Here is a 16,934-nt window from a genome sequence, read left to right on the forward strand (position 1 = left end):
GTAAAGGGGATTAAGGATCTTGAGAGACGAAATTACCTCATCTGCACTTAATGACTTGTACATCTTTGCTGAGGCCAGGGCTGTTTCCTGGCACCTTGGGGACCCATTCCCCCCTCTCTCACTGGCACATTGCAGGGAGAGAATGGCTTCAAAGAGGTGCACAAGTGAGCAAGGGGAAAGTGTCTTTGGGCTTGGAGTGTTGCTGGAAGGAAAGGAGGGCAGGGAAAGTTTTCAGACTCCACCATGTATTTTAGCTCCCTCCTCCCCCTATTTGGAGCTTGCCCTTGCTGCTACAACCAAAGGGGCGGCTGGTTATTTTGTTTGCTCCAATCCACATTGTCTCCTTGGTGGGGAAAACAGGATTTCCCATCAACAGGCTCAGCTTTTAGTTAGGAGCCACTGGAAGAGGGCAAAGAGCCAGATGGGGAGGAGACTGCTGGCCATCCTGAGCTGCACTCAGTATCAGGAGCGGAGACTGAGCCTTGGCCATGTGACGTCTTCTCTTTCAGAACCATCACCCTTCCCTAAAAATGTATAGCATGGGTGCACTCCAGCGTGGCTCTGGATGGCAGTCGTGGGTCAGGATCAGAGCTCTGGACCCTTTCTAGGCCCCTGATGTGTGCCGCTGATGTTGGCCTTTATTAATGTGGCGCATAGGGTGTTGGCCTGTTGGCGAGAGTCAGGCGGCCTGGGTCTGACACTGACTCACTGAAGGCTATGTCCACTGGTATCGATGGAGTCACGCCAGAGATGCAGCTGGTTCTTCTGTAATGCTGGACAAGTCACTTAGAACTCAACAGCCTGATGAAGCTCCCAGGGAAGCCAGTGAAAAGACTCCCATTGTTATTGCTCAGGTCTGTACATCCCCACAGAGAGGGTGGAGTGGAGATGTACCCCTATCGGGGAGCCTTGGGTGGCATTATAACTCAGCCAGTAGCAACGCAGCCTTGGCACCACAACCTGTCCGTCCTTCTCCCCTTGGGAGGGATGCGCTATCAGCTGGGCCCAGCCCTGCTCTGAGCATCAAGACTGCCTGGCCCATCTCTGTCTCACATGGGTCAGAGGGAAGGATGAAAACCTGTCCCTGTAGGGGCTCAGGAATCCCATGTGGATGGCATGGAGGAGGACTGGGGTCTCAGGGATATTGCTGTAGTATCCGAGGCTTGGGTGTCTATTCCCAGGTATTGATTTAGTTGGTGTTGGTCCTGCTTTAAGCAGGGGGTTGGACTAGATGACCTCTTGAGGTCTCTTCCAAGCCTAATCTTCTGTGATTCTATCTGGAAGCTGTTTGTATTGTGCTTTTTTTTTTTAAATTTTAAGAGTAAGGAAATACAACATAAATACAATACAAAAGCCAGACCCTTGAGTCTGCCCATCCCAGGGAAGAGGAGTGTGCCTATGTGATAAGAAGAGATGGTGACCAGGCACTGTGAAGGGCAAAAGCACTGATTTCGCTGTGGCCTCATGCGTTGCCTGAGCTCCGTTACTTTTCAAAAGCGCTTAAATGCTCGTTGGATGGAGGGAATGCTTGGATTACATGCTGTCTGATTCCATTGTTGTCCATGGATCTCCAAGCTGGGGTGCTTCACAAAGGTGGAGGGGGAGGGGGAGGATTTTTGACTTAAATCTGCTCACTGGTCCATGGTGCAAACTTCAGCAGAAAGTGACAGGCAGTTAATCATCTGCATTCCCATCACCTGCTTCGTCTCTGAAATATCCAGTAGACAGGGCACCTCTTCATTTGTACAGAAGTGGGCCTCAGAGTGTTTGTTGGAACCTTTCTTTTACAGTATCTTTAAAAGTGCCGATAGCGGTAGGCCCAGACCAAAATCCTGGATCCATACATCCTCCAAAGTTGGCTCTAAACTCTGTGGCCCCAGCCCAGCTCTATTACGAACCATTATTCATTTAAAAAGAGAGGGATACAGTAGATTTGTCCTCTTGGGTGAGATCCTAAGGACCTTTCTCAGTCTTCAAACAGCCAGAACTCCCACTGACTTCAACAGGAGTTTGATTAAGCACAAACTGAATAAAGCCCTCTGGGTTTGCCTGTAGTGAAGCCATGGGGTTTTTTTTAGAAATAATAAAAATCTATGTATGTCAACAGCTCCTTTCATCTAAAGGTCTCTAAAGCAGAGAAGAAGAATGGTCGAGTGGTCAGAACACTAGCCTGGATTTGGGGGATCTGGGTTCAAATCCCTGCTCTGCCCAAAGACTCCCTGGATGCCCCACTTAGCCTCTGTGTGCCTCCATTCCCCATCTACAAAATGGGAATAATAGCATGGTCCAACCTCAGAGGAGTGGTGTGGAGACGTCAATACATTAAAGATTGTGAGGTGCTCAGGTAATGGGGCTCAGATCAGGACCTTACATCGATGAAGCAGTGTGAAAGTATTCTTGCTGGATCTCTGTGAAGTAAGTAAGTCTTCATGGGTAGACAATTATTGAACAGAGAGATTAGATGATTTTCCAAGCATCGCACACTGAGTCAGTGGGAGCACCAAGAACAGAAGACACAGTTCCCAGGCTTAGACCGTCTCGGGAGATTACACCCTGAGTAAGGTTTACTGGAACTCCAGTTCACACACAGCTGTGATTTTGGATCTTTCATTCTGTTCACTATCGATGGAGGTTCACGCTATTCAAATTCACGCTCAAGAGGATTCCGCTCATGATGAGGTGGTACCTCTGTATATGGGTAAATGAGTCCCTCCTTCAAAATGAGTCCATTCACAGATAACTTTACAACAGAGAAAAGGAGGACTTGTGGCACCTTAGAGACTAACCAATTTATTTGAGCATAAGCTTTCGTGAGCTACAGCTCACTTCATCGGATGCATACTGTGGAAAGTGAACAGGTTTAAATCAAAAATCCTCCCCCTCCCCCTCCACCTTTGTGAAGCATCCCAGCTTGGAGATCCATGGACAACAATGGAATCAGACAGCATGTAATCCAAGCATTCCCTCCATACTTTCCACAGTATGCATCCGACCAAGTGAGCTGTAGCTCACGAAAGCTCATGCTCAGATAAATTGGTTAGTCTCTAAGGTGCCACAAGTCCTCCTTTTCTTTTTGCGAATACAGACTAACACGGCTGTTACTCTGAAACTTTACAACAGAGCTCATTCGTCCCTCGTATAGCTGGGCAGCAGGCACAATGATAGGTCAAGAACAGAGTAATAGATATAGTAGAGAGGAAAGAAATGGGGGTGGGGGAGAGACGGGAGCATAGAGGCATACAAGAGAGTGGTGGCAAAGAGGTGCATGAATTTTAATAGTGACTTTAGTTGTCTTTCATGTTACTTTTATCATTGTTTATTACTTTGACTGTAGTAGCACCCCCAATATACTAACACTGAGGAAGGACAAGGTCCCCAGACGACATGCAGTGTCACCAAAATTCACTGACAAAATTCCACACTGGGGCCACAGTCATCCTTGCTGTCACTCCATTGACCTCCATTCACTGAGGTTTCCACGTACCACCTCTGTGATCTCTGCTGCTCCCTCGCTCGTTAACTTGCAAGTTAATTTGCATCACCACTGCTGGAAAAAGTAATGAAGTTGACTGGAAAGAATATAAACATGGGATCTTAGGCTGAGCGGGTTTATCCTCTGTCACTGACGTCTAACAAAGCTCTTTCTCTGGGTTATAAAGGCTGTTAAATGCTTTGAAAGGAACACAGTTGTATTCAGCTTGGATGCTTGAATGTTCTCCTGTCACATAAGGGGCTTGGGTTCATGGGTAGCACTCTGACTTTGCAGTCAGGGATCTGGGAAGCAGCATTTAGTGACAGTGACTGCTAACAAGATGATATGGTGTTGATGTGGATGAGTGAAAGGAAGCGAGGATGCTTGCAATGGGCAAACTTTAGGAAGTTGAAAGGTTTTCTTTGGATGTGTGCCCTGATCTTTTTTTGAGACTGTCTGCCTGGAATACTTGGGAGAACAGAAGCTATTTTCTCTTTCCTGCTTCCAGAAACTGAGAGAGACTAGCTTCCCTTGCTGTGCTTCACCTTTTGTTCTCCTGGCTGCAGGGAGATGGAGATCTCTGGGGGAAATGAAAAATAAGGTTTTGCTGGGGGAGAAAAGAGATTTGAAGTTTCCAAAAAGTTTGGATTGATATTTGGACAAAAGTTTAAGGCTGTAACTAAGCTGGCTTGTGTGCACTTGGTAAAAGGCAGCTTCAAGGTGAATGAAGGGGCCCCAAAGAGCCACTTGGGAATGGACTGAGAGGAGTTCAAGCCATGTGACTCTAAAGTAATTGAGAAACTTTTTGGAAATCCTCTTGAACTGCTCTGAGGCTCAGGTGGAATTTTAGATGGAACAAGAAGCCCTGAGCCCTGCAGGCAATGTGCTGATGTTCTCCTCCTGGGAAACCCGTGCTACTGGGTCTCTGAAACTGCTGCTCACAGCAAAGCTAAAAAAAGCAAAGGACAGAAAGAAAAGAGGCCGTGGGGAGAATAACCACGACGGGCGGTGTGCTCATGAATCACTTTTCTCCTTCCCTTCAGGTGCTCCGTGGATAACAGAGTCACTCGAGTGGCCTGGCTGAATCGCAGCAGCATCCTCTATGCCGGCAATGACAAGTGGTGTTTGGACCCCCGGGTGGTGCTCCTGTCCAACACCAAAACCCAGTACAGCATCCAGATCCAGGACGTAGATGTGTACGACGAGGGGCCCTACACCTGCTCCGTGCAGACAGACAATCACCCCAAAACGTCACGGGTGCATCTCATCGTGCAAGGTAAGGCCCAGGCGAGACAGGCTTTCTTGGGCTGCTAGGAGCTCGTTGCTTCCTTGGTTTCTCTTCTCCCATCTCTCCTGGTTCCTTTTCCCAATGGCCCCTTTCAACTCCTCTTCCCGTTTGCCACCATGACCTTTATTCCCAGTTCCCTTGTTCCCGTGGCTCCATCCTAGTCTCCCTCTTCCCAAACAACAGCATCTCCTTTCCCATTCCACTCACTGCCTTTGCTCTTTGCCAGCCTTGTCCCAGCTCCCCACACAGCCTGCCTGTCTGGCCTAAAGCTCAGTCCAAGTGTCATGGTGGGGGTTGTTTAGCCCCAAGTGGAGCAGGATCGTGAGGACCAGGCAGTCCAAGCAGAATCGAGCAAAGTCCATGTGTTTTATTTTTTTCTGGGAAGATGGGGCAGGGCTTGCCTGACTCCCTCTGAATAGTCATCAGGCCTCAACCTCAGCCGCTCGAGAGTCTGACACAGACGCTGTTCAAACCATTATTTTCTCACACTGGAGGGAAACAGCAAAGCAAATTATGTTTGAGGTAGTGGAAAGAGGATGAGAGGGATGAGAGCGAGCAAGCACATCCGTGCTGCGAGAAAGATACTTGCATCGGATCCATCTCTTTGTGTTGGGAGCGGATGTATGTGCACCTGGTGGCCGGGAAGGTTGGGAATTCTCTGTGTAGGGAGGAGGGAGGATGTTTGTATTGGAGAGTTGTGTTTTCTAAATATGCAGTCACTAATACGTGCATGTACGCCAGTCAGGCTGCTCACTTGTGTCCATACATCCATTCTCTCATAGTGCAAAGTGCCATAGAGTCACGTCACAGTGCACAGTAAACACAGCACATGGGAGTCATGGGCCCGCAATCTTCCTCCACATTTGCCATCTTCACACAGCCTTGATAAGCATCATTCTGTGTCCCGTTGAGTCAGTGACATCATGAGACCACACCTGGCTCAGGTGCCCCCTGGCACCAGTCCCTCCAAAACTTGCTTCTGCAGTCTTCCTCCACTCATCTGACCCATGTGGCCCACAAACAAGTTATCTTTGTTTGATCACCTTAACGATCTCAGAAATCATTCCAGTTATGCTATACATTTGGGTGATTACCTTCTCATTAGTCATATGCGAGGTATAGCTAATGCGAAGCAATCACCTGTAGCATCTCAATTTGAAGGCAGAAAACCCTTTATGTCCTTCTTCCTTAGCATCCACATCTCACAGGCACATAGCAAGACGCTGAAGACGAGACTCCGCAATTTCATTTTACACTTCATGGAAATACCTTTGCTTCTCCAAATTTGGCTGAGGATTGCTGGAGCAGCAGTCGTGAGTCTGATTCTGTGTTGGTTGTCTGAGCCCTGGTCTACACTAGGACTTTAGGTTGAATTTAGCAGCTTTAAATCGATGTAAACCTGCACCTGTCCACACGATGAAGCCCTTTATTTCGACTTAAAGGGCTCTTAAAATCGATTTCCTTACTCCACCCCTGACAAGTGGATTAGCGCTTAAATCGGCCTTGCCGGGTCGAATTTGGGGTACTGTGGACACAATTCGACGGTATTGGCCTCCGGGAGCTATCCCAGAGTGCTCCATTGTGACTGCTCTGGACAGCACTCTCAACTCAGATGCACGATTGTTTGCCGTTGCTCTGACACAGGGAGGGGCGACTGACGACACGGCTTACAGGTTTGGCTTACAGGGAGCTAAAATCAACAAAGGGGGTGACTTTACATCAAGGAGTATTTCAGGCAGGACTTCACGGAGGGTTCCAATAAGAAATGGTGCACCTAAGTTATTGTTCTTATTGGAACAAGGAGGTTAATCTGGCCTCTGATTGATACATGGCTAGATTTACCTCGCTGCACCTTCTCTGTGAGTGACTGCAGTGTGACCTAGAGGAATGAGTCCCCTAGACGGGGGCCGGGGGGGGCGGTGGTTTGCAAATGAGTACAAAACAAATCTGGTCTATTTCTTGTTTTGATCCACTCATCTATCTTTTACATCTTTGGCTGGCAGCAGACGGTGCAGAAGGACTGCATGCCATCCACATCTCATGGCTGCTCAGCAGAAGATGGTACAATAGGACTGCTAGCCATCCTCATCTCTTGCCTGCCCAGCGGAAGATGATGCAATAGGACTGCGAGCAATCCGTATCGCCTGCCTGCTCACCATAAGATGGTTCAATAGGACTGACTGCAGGACTAAAGAGAATGACTTGATCAAGTCACTCCAAATTTAGTCCCTGCGCCCATGTCTGCCCAGGCGCTCCTGATCAACCTCACACAGGCGACCAGGAGCACCTCGGACATGACGATGACGGCTACCAGTCCTATTGCACCGTCTGCTGCCACAAGGCAATGGGTTGCTGCCGCTGTGTACCACAGTCTGCCAGCACCCAGGAGACATACGGTGACAGTGAGCTGAGCGGGCTCCATGCTTGCCGTGGTATGGCATCTGCACAGGTAACTCAGGAAAAAAGGCGCGAAACGATTGTCTGCCCTTGCTTTCACAGAGGGAGGGAGGGAACGGGGGCCTGACGATATGTACCCAGAACCACCCGCGACAATGTTTTAGCCCCATCAGGCATTGGGATCTCAACCCAGAATTCCAATGGGCAGTGGAGACTGCGGGAACTGTGGGATAGCTACCCACAGTGCAACACTCCGGAAGTCGACTCTAGCCTCGGTACTGTGGAAGCACTCCGCCGAGTTAATGCACTTAATGCACTTAGAGCATTTTCTGTGGGGACACACACACTCAAATATATAAAACCAATTTCTAAAAAAATGACTTCTATAAATTCGACCTAATTTCGTAGTGTAGACATACCCTGAGTGATGTTTAGTGTACCTTGCAGTCAAACTACCCCGGTGTCTGAAGTGTTCAACCCACTCCGGTGCCTCCTTAGATTTGGGTAAGAATATCTTTCACTTTTCAACAGATGTAGATGTCACCATCCTCTTTGCCTTTCCATGTGATCTCTTTAGACCTAACTTCTCTGCTTCCACCACTATAGTTTTCTACCAATTTTTGCAGCATTTCTTGCAATGATGCAGTCAGATCCATTTTATTCCTGAAGCATAGATGACAAGTTTTTCATCCACCAACGGGTACAGTCTCTTGTATGTTTCCATCAGTGGTGGCTCTTAAAATGTCTTCAACATAACAGTTGAGGAGGGAGATGCATGCAGCCCAGTTTAACATTTATCCCCAAATAATCCAACTACTTTGCTCACGGCCCACAAACAACAAAACTGTCATTTTTCCACAGATATTTTCTATCTGTTTTATTACATTTTTACCAACAAGCTGCAGGATTACCCAAAGAGGTTTGTGCCGTAAGTTGTCAAATGCCTTCACAAAATCCACAAAGACATTTACTACCTTCCCAGCACTTTTGCACTTAGCACATGCAGATAAAATATTTGCTCCACTGGACCTCTTTTGGGTCTCAATCTGGCTTGTTCTTCAGCCAGAAAGTTCTCTGTCTTGTGCACAGTTCTCTTCAGAACGATGCACAGAAGTATTTTATTAGGGCATGTCAGTAATGAAATGAAGTAATTTCCACAAACATCAGATTGCCTCTTTTTATTAATAAGAACCATCAGGGACTATGTCCAATCTTGTGGCATCTTCCAGACTCCCAAATCACATTGACAAACTTATGGTATGCTTGGATGAGTGCCCCCCTCCACTTTTAATTAGTTCTGCTTCTATGTTATCTACTCCATTGCTTTTTCAGTGACCCCATTGCATCCTCAACTGTGACATAGGAGGAGGTTCATCAGGACAAGTCAAGCTTCTTGTGTAGATTGCCCCTGCCTCTTTCACTTCCAACTTAGAATTTGTTTCGTTCATGTTCTCAGCAATACCTACCCAAAGCGCTGGGTGAAACAATATTTTTTCCTGACAGAGAAACCTTTTGAAAGAGTCTTAATGGTTTCATAGGCCTTGCTGGGGATATTTGCTACAAAGGAGTTCTGTATATTGAAGCAATCTTGTTCAAGTTAGTCTTCTTTTGCCACTTTAATCTGTGAACCTATTTCTCGTGTTAAACGAGAATATTGCTCTCTTGCAGTTTCATCGGTATTCCTTTGTGCTCTTAATTTCCTTCGTTGATCACATAACTCAATAATATTCTCTGTGATCCAAGGTTTCTTTTTTAGGATCCATTTCCCCAGGAGACCATCCATGGTCTCTGTAATGTAGCAGGAGATGATGTGCTGTGCCTGATCTATGCCTGGAGCTTTTGTTTAATCATCCTCTTAAATTCCACTTGTGCTCGATGGACTTTCAGTGAGTCAGCATTATAATGGACTCCGAGGTACTAGATGCTCTTTTCTTGTTTCCCAGTTTGATCTTTATGTCGGCCATTACTAATTTATTATCAGATCCTATGTCGGCCTTCTTGAAGGATGGATTCCCCACCCCACTGAGACGACATCTCTTCGAGGCCATGACAAAGGCGATCTTGTTCTGAGTCACAAATGCAATCATGTCCAAGTCCTTCTCCGTGCTGGTTTGTGCTTGAACAAAGTCTTCGCTAAGACTGAGTCGTTTCTAGTCGCACATTGCATGAGTCGCAGTCCTCTGCTGTTTGTCTCGGCGTAGCCAAACATCCCAACACAGCTGCACCATTCTGGGTAACTCTCGGGACCAGTGCAAGCATTCCAGTTACCCTATATCATTAAGATGTCTCTGAGGTGAACCACTGCTAGATCCTGCTCGATGTTGCGGTAGAATTTCTCAACCTCTTCACCACCACAGTCACTAGTTGGGGTGTAGCACTGGGAAACGCTTATGTTATAGGGATGGGCTGACAAGCTGAGGGTCATCGACCTGCTGCTGACTGGTTTGTATACTATCATGTAGCAGGCTGATCTGCTTCCTGATCAGCAGCGCAGCTCAATGTGTGCCCACTTTTCAGGCCATATGTGCATGCACAGTCTTCAAAACGTGTGTACTCACCAGTGTTTACATATGTGCATGTGTGTCTGTGTGGGTGTGTATCGGGCAGGAAGGAGTGTGCATGGTGCGATGTGTGTGAAACGTTGCTGTTTTAGTTGAGGGCAGTCTGGGTGAGGATCAATGGAAAACGTCTAATCCCTTGCTAGCAGTCTTTTCTCTCCGAGTTGGATGGGAGCCCTTTTAGCATGACACACCAGCTTGAGTACTGGAATCTCATCTCGGGCTAATTTTCGAATGCTGATGGGTGTATTGATTTGGCAACAAGCTGGGTTAAAAAGGCACTGGTCTGGTACACAGAGTTGCGTTATGCTAATCCGCTGTCGATGTGCTGGGGCTGAGCATTATTGACAGCCTAATGAATAGAAGGCCAAAAAGATTTCAGAGCTTTTTTTTCCCCCTCCTCCCTCCTTCTCCTTCTTCTTCCTTTTAAAGCAATTGAGAAAACTAAACAGAGCCGGACTTTTCCCATTTCCATTAGCTGTGAAATGGACAGGAGGTGCATCGCCGCCCCAAATTCTTGCTGTTTATCTTGCAGTCTGTTATTACCTGCCTGGGTTTCTTAAGATGAAGTTGATCACCTGAAAGTTCTGGAGTTGCCGTCAGACACCGAGGTGACACAACACAATTATATTGGATCTGTCCTGATTTCTGCTGCCAGGTTTCCTGACGTAACTTTCTCCATATCCTTAAGCATCCAGACCCCTCTCTCCGTCGCGTTGGATACCAAAGTCAAATCCTGTCTTATTTCTCTAGAGCATCACTCCAAAGCACTGGAGGATCCTCAACTGGTTCACAAATGATGGGCCCAATCTTGCAAGGTGCTGAGCACCCTCAGCTCTCATTGTGGTCGGCTGGAGTTGAGGGTATTCAGTACCTTGTAGAATCAGGCCTTATGTTTTCTCCAGGAATTGCTTAGCTCATCGTCAAAAGACAGCCACTGCTGGGGTGGAACGCAGCAACAGTTTAACAGCACACAGCAATGCTACATCGCTGTTTAGGGCAGGAAGTGAAGAAGAATATTGTATCCTATTAACAGTACAAGGGAGACAGACTGTAGTGACCCAGAGTAGAATTCAGCCAGGATGCTGGGACTAACACGTCTTGCCCTTGGAAAATGTGTCCTATAATAATATGACCCAGTATAACCTGCCTGTAAAAAAACAGTCTCTGAAAGTGCAAGTCCTCACTCTGTGTAAAGGGTGGCGCTCTGTGGTCCGGTGTCAGACCTACTGTCAGTGCTGAGTCCATCTGTGGGACCCAATGCCATGGCCCCTGGTGTCCTGCTTAGATAACTCACTCCCAAGCCAACTTTTTTATTCAGCTAAAATGAGGAAGGGGGATTCATCTCCCCTCTCAGGAAACAAACCCAAACCCAGTCGTGAGCCAGCATCTGGACAGCAAGGGCTGCAGATCACGGGAAGAGCAAACAGCTGCTTTTCCGACTGCAGAATGTGAGCATCTCCTGTTGTTCTGTGACGTTTATTTGGAAGGGTCCAAAAGGAGAGGTGAGCCGGGGTATTCAGTCCCTGTTTTCTAGTCCTCTCCCTTGATGGAATTTTGGCATTTCTGCTTCTGGTTGAGGTCAGGGCAGGAAGCACCAGCGCTGCTGTGAAAATGGAACAGAGCAGCCTTGGAAACAGTTTATCTGAGCTGCCTCAGTCTCCTAGGAGGGAGTTTGAGTTTGTGGGAGGAAGATTTCGATTGGTGATGATAACACCTGAGCCACTTTGTCCATTGCTCACACCCCCCCTAGCTTTCACCTGTGTGACTCCTTTTGGAGACCCGGCCTTGAAAACTCCCCAGACGGTCTGAACTCCAGCCCTTCCACATCTCGTTCTCAAACCTTCTGTGAAGACTTTAGCAGACTATCTGCAGGACACGTTTTCAGAGCAGTGGAGCCCCACCTCAGATAACTAATAATGTCCCATTGCTGGGGTTAACCGTAGGGAAATGACTCAAATTTTAAATACGATCAGTTAAGGTAATAACCTGAAACAAATGATATGACCAGGTGGCCACACACAGAGCTCTAGGACATAGGAAAGGGCCTTTGGGCAAAATTCTGGAAGTGAGTGCACCAGAACCTCTCAAGAAGCCATTGAATTCTGCTCTGGGGCAGGCTATATTCTCCTAAGGATCCGACCTTCTTGGGCCATGAGATCTTCCACTTTTGTCCGGCAAGTCCTCTTAAATAAATCCTGTGATTTATGCAAGTAATCCAGAGATACACAATGAAGATGTCAACACACACTATGGATTACTTCTCTTGGAGTGATATATCCTCTTTCCTCCCGGGGCAAGCTGTCTTAGTGGGGTAGCAAAGTATAAGGTATCCTGGAACATTGCAGTGGGAAGAGGATACAATACCTGTTTAGTGCTGGGTTGACAGTCTTCGAGGCCGAAAGCCTCCTACAGAAATGCAAAAGAAAGGGGTTCAGCAGGACTAGCAGCTCCCACCACCAAAGAGCCTCAGCCCACACCAGGAGGGAATGACCCCTGTCATGAAAGGATAGTTCAGTCCCTGTCCCATCTGCTAAGAATGCCAGCAAGGGAGCTAACTGTACGATGGTGAGCTCCGTGATGTGGACGCTTGTCCATGGAGAGCCAGATGGCAATCCACCAAACTCAGGTCACCCAGGCCATTGAACAGCAAAACTCACCTTTTCAAAAGAGGCCACTGGTTATGGGGGCCTCAGTTTTGTGGCACTGAACTGAAGACACCATAGACCTGATTTTTAGGGGTGCTGGACACCTGCCACTCCCACTGACTTCTACTGGGGCTGTGGGCACTCCAAAGCAACTCTGAGAATCAAGCCCAAGTTGGGCACCCGAAAATTAAGACATGCAAATTCGGTGGCCACTTTAAAACACGTCGGTGCTGGTTGTTCATGAACTGGGCTGGTTGCAAACCAACAAGCTAGGTGCAAAGTGTTAGAGGTTCTTAGCACCCACAGGTCCACCTGACTTTGTCAGCGTGATGGATCTTGGGAGCTCTGTGCTCCATCCCCAGTTTTGTGGCTCATCAGATCTCCTTTCACTTTTGTTCAAGCTTCACTGAAACTAAACTGCAGGATCAACGTTCCCTTTTCATTACTGGTACTGAACTGGACCGTTCTGGGGAGGCTGCCTTTCTCTTACCTGACCTAGTGTGTTTGGGTTACAATGAAGTCTCCTACAGATTGTACCTGTTGAGCATGGTTTCTTTTCAGGGAAAGTTCTGCCGTGCATAGATGGACTGTGTTAAATAGAATCAAGAGGCACTGGCTCAAAAGACTTCATCTCCTGGGCTTCTGGCAATGTTTTGGGTAGTCAGGATCAGAAGGCTGCGGGCAGAGAGGGATTCAGGGTGAGGAACGACCAGAGTATATGCCACAAAAATGTAATTGCCCCCTGGAATCCTGGAAGAGCCTCATTTGCAAAATGCAAGGCCACAGCTCCTGATCTGTGAGACGCTGCGCGGAGGAACCTGGTGTGGCTCTCCAAGTTCTGAATGAGGAGACTTCACACACAACCCACTAGCCTTTGGGACACAACAGCTTTCCTTCCTTTCATCCTCACGTTCCCCCTGCAGGTCTAATTAATGACTAAGTGCTTCCAAGCCCTGCCTGCTCCTTTCAGCCACCTGGGTGGTTGCTGCACTCTTCAGGAAACGGTGCCTTGGTCTGGGGATCCCAAACAAACCTGCCTCTGGCCCCTACTGTGTCTCAGCCTTAGCGGCCCACCCCCCTCACCCTGCTCCCCATAGGACACATAAGCTATTTAAGTCTTGCAAACACAGCCCTGCCAGGGGTTACCAGGCAGAAGAGAGTGGGGAGGGGGAAGGATGGCATCTGGAAAGCTCTATTTATATTTGTAACACTCCCTCTCCTCAGCCTGCAAAAGACTCCTTCAGCCTTGTAAGATGCATTAAAGAAAGTGGGCCTTTTCTCAGTATTGGAAACAGACCGGGTGAGTGGAGCACCGCATTGGCTGGGGTTGAATTTCACTTAGACACCACATTTGCATGATAGAAAATAGGGGAATTTTAGTGTTTCAGACAAACCAACCTGGGGGATATTAGCACTTTTCCATCTCTTTATCAGTTTCCCTGGCCCTATCTGACTCTTTCTGTTGTCGCTAGAGCAACTAATCACTCCCTCCCACTTTGTTTGGTGTAAATGAGTTTTCCCACTTCTTCCTGGGTCTGGTTAATCTGCAAATCCTGCCATTGTTTGATAGTTAATTACCTGCTTGCCGGGAGTTAGGGGCTGTGTAGCTCAGGTGGAAGGGGGAAGTGCTGATACCTTGCCCAGACATAGGAAAGCCAGCAGCGCGGAGCCAGGGCGCTTCACCTCACATATGGCGCAGATGCGGTCGTGCGGTGTGGAGGCATGCAGCCGCACGAGCCTCTCTGCAAGGTGTGCGCGGTGTAGATAATGGGACCGTTGGGCCTACGGCATGTTCATGCTGCCTTTTATTTCCTTTGTGTGTCTGTTTTCATTCAAACACTGAACTCTGCCCAATTAATTTTCCTTTGGCAGCATGAGCCCCTTTTCTTCACATGAAAATAAGAATAGCTTCTAAGACCTCACTCCCCCCTCCACTTGTACTGGTGTAAATCAGGATTAACCCCATTGCAACCCATGTGGCAATGGTTGTGAAAACAGCGTAAGTGGGAAGAGAGTTAGGCCCTTGATTTCTGGCCACTCGGGCCCCAGGCATCTGGGTTGCTTGCAGGGGAACTGAACGCATAATCTGTGCCTGGCTTCATACCTGAGCCAGAGCAGAACCTGAAATCCTAGCACCTCACTGACGGCCGCCATGTACAGCACAGTCAACTCCAGCCAGCCTATGCCACTGGTAAGGAAAGGTGCCCTGCAGGACCCCACTGCTGGGCTCTCGGGGCTGGCTAAGGCAGAGGGGCAGAGAATTGCAAAGCCACGGGCCCTTATGTGGATCATGCCTCCCACTCCAGATTGCAATGGGAATCTTTCAGCAGGCCCGACTTCCAGATCTCATGTGAGATAGGTGGCTTTTTAGCTGTTGAAAAACCTGTTGGATAAGAGGCAGCTGGCCAGGATCTAGTAGCACTGAGTCACCCCAGGGAAGGCTGTGAAGCGATCACGCTGGGGCATTCTGCAGTAGCTGCAGTCGGAGTGGATTTCAAGAGCGTGATGGTCACAGCATGGTGAGGTCTGGAGGCCGGGGCAACTGTGACTATGTCGGCAACTCACAGGAAAACTACAGCCTCACACCCACTCGGGAACACTGATACAGCGGCTGGTTGGGGGCACTGCACTAGACAGGGCTGCTGCTGAACCAGACGAGAATATCCAGGTAAAGTCATTCCAGTTTCTTATATAGTCTGAGCTGTCACCAGCTCTTTCACATCCAACACGGCGGCCCTGGCCAGACGCTGGGATAACGGTGAAATAGAGCCAGTGTGATCGGGTGAGGCAGCGTGGCCTAACTATCGCCTCTCGGTCTGTGTGCTTATACTTTGCTCTTCACTGTGGTATCTAAACGCATAGATGGAGCTATTGTGAACGTACTTGTGAGATGGCAGGTGTTACCCACCTCTCCGCACGGTGTCACATCCACAGCGAGCAGCAGCTTTCTCCACAGTCATCTATGGCCTTGTCTAACCAAACTCATTTCTGGCTTCGTGCCCGTAGCTGACTACAGCTAGTGCGGCTTCTGTTCAGGTACCCTCTCTTGGTGTGTAAGGCCAAGGGAAGAATTTCCAGGCACCGAACAACAAACCTGTGCAATAAGCTACTGGAGAATGTGATAGACGCTTGGAGTGTTAATAGCTCCAGGGAGATGCCTGCATTTGTTGTTGCAGGAGGAAAGGACTGGATGGGGGGGATGTGGTGTTGAGAGGCCAAGATAAAAGCCATCTCTGATGCTGTGTGAAAAGCCAGCTTGCATCCCTTGATACTAAGTGCCAGCCATGGCACCCTAGCGAACCTGCAGTCAGATAAACAAGATCATCTCCCGCCAGTTTTTTTTTTCCCTCCTCTCACCTAATAAGCGATTCCTGCAACTGAGCTGTTTAGTATGCAACAAAACAAGGCCTCAGCACCATGCTCGGGATGCTTCACAGAGGCTGAGGAGTTCCCCTGATTTAAGAAGCCTTTTCCTGGGGCATGGGGGGGAGGAACACGAGCGTGAATCACGTCTCTTTTACTAATGTTGCACGTCGCTCACTGGGGGAAGAGCGAGAAGCCACCCAGTGCACTCGGTATATTGGTTCAATGGGTTTATAATGCGTGTCAGGGCTGGGGCTACTCCTGGAAAAGTGAGGAACTCTGTAAGGTCAGGAGTTCAACAGTAGGGCTTGTGACCTACCAGAGGGGTGCAGAATGGGAGTCAGTCAAAATGGCTGTCTCTTCTGCACTGCTGTAGACATCTAATTAACCTCGGCTAATTCTCCCCAAGAGAAGGGCTGGTTGTTAAAGGCTCATTACCATGCATGAATTACTCAAATGCCTTTGCTATTCCTCTGCCCGGTCTGCAGTTCATTCAGGCTGCCATTGAAAGTCAAGCTGTTTTCTCCCTGTCAGCCTGGTTCAGTCTTTGGAGTCCATGGGAAGACTCCCTTTGTGTGTGTCATCGGCAGAGGGGCCAGAAGAGGGTTCTGTAGACAGGCTCAGCAAGCTGGTACTTTTCTATAGTGACCACCATCGTGTGTTCCAGAATCTCAGTGTTTATTTATATATTTTAATTAAGTTTCTCTAGACCAAAGCGTTATAAAGGTAACCTTCAGGTGGTGTTCAACGCAGTGACTTTTGCCTGAATCTGTAGAGAGCCTGGAACAATAGCACTAGAGAGAGAGAAGGAGCTATGAACTTCCCTATTTACTCATTAAAGTATTATCTCTGAACCCTAATGATGACAGCTGAAATGTTAAAACTATTGGCTATTTCACTGGTGACCTCACAAAGATGAAGGACAGTGCCATTGTGATCGTCTCAATTTACTTTGAGGAGCAGTTCATTGCAGCATCATCAGTGGGTTGAGCCTGGGTTCTGGGTGCAGTTTAGGAATTTACCACTGTGATGGGTTCCCCCTGGGGTGCCACCTGGAACTGGGGTACCACTGAGTCCTCTGACCCACCAGCCTGGGCTTCCTTTCTCACTGTGCTGCAGTGACAAGCTGCAGACCCGCTCCCAGTCCTACACTTCCCCCAGTATTCACACAGGTTGGGACACACCCAGCTGCAGTTACGTGCAGGCTG

At 48.2% G+C, this 16,934-nt stretch overlaps 1 protein-coding gene across 11 annotated transcripts in view; it reads left to right on the forward strand.

Moving 5' to 3' along the window:
• The window catches only part of NTM (neurotrimin), a 680,436-nt gene that overhangs the window by 542,722 nt on the left and 120,780 nt on the right, over window positions 1-16,934 (forward strand). For all 11 annotated transcript variants that reach the window (XM_084612039.1, XM_084612043.1, XM_084612044.1 and 8 more), the window contains one exon: window positions 4,516-4,748. In XM_084612039.1, coding sequence (XP_084468165.1) covers window positions 4,516-4,748 — 233 coding nt within the window. The remainder of the gene's footprint in view (window positions 1-4,515; window positions 4,749-16,934) is intronic.

Source organism: Lepidochelys olivacea (assembly GCF_965140295.1).
Source record: "Lepidochelys olivacea isolate rLepOli2 genome assembly, chromosome: 22".
NCBI lineage: Eukaryota > Metazoa > Chordata > Testudines > Cheloniidae > Lepidochelys > Lepidochelys olivacea.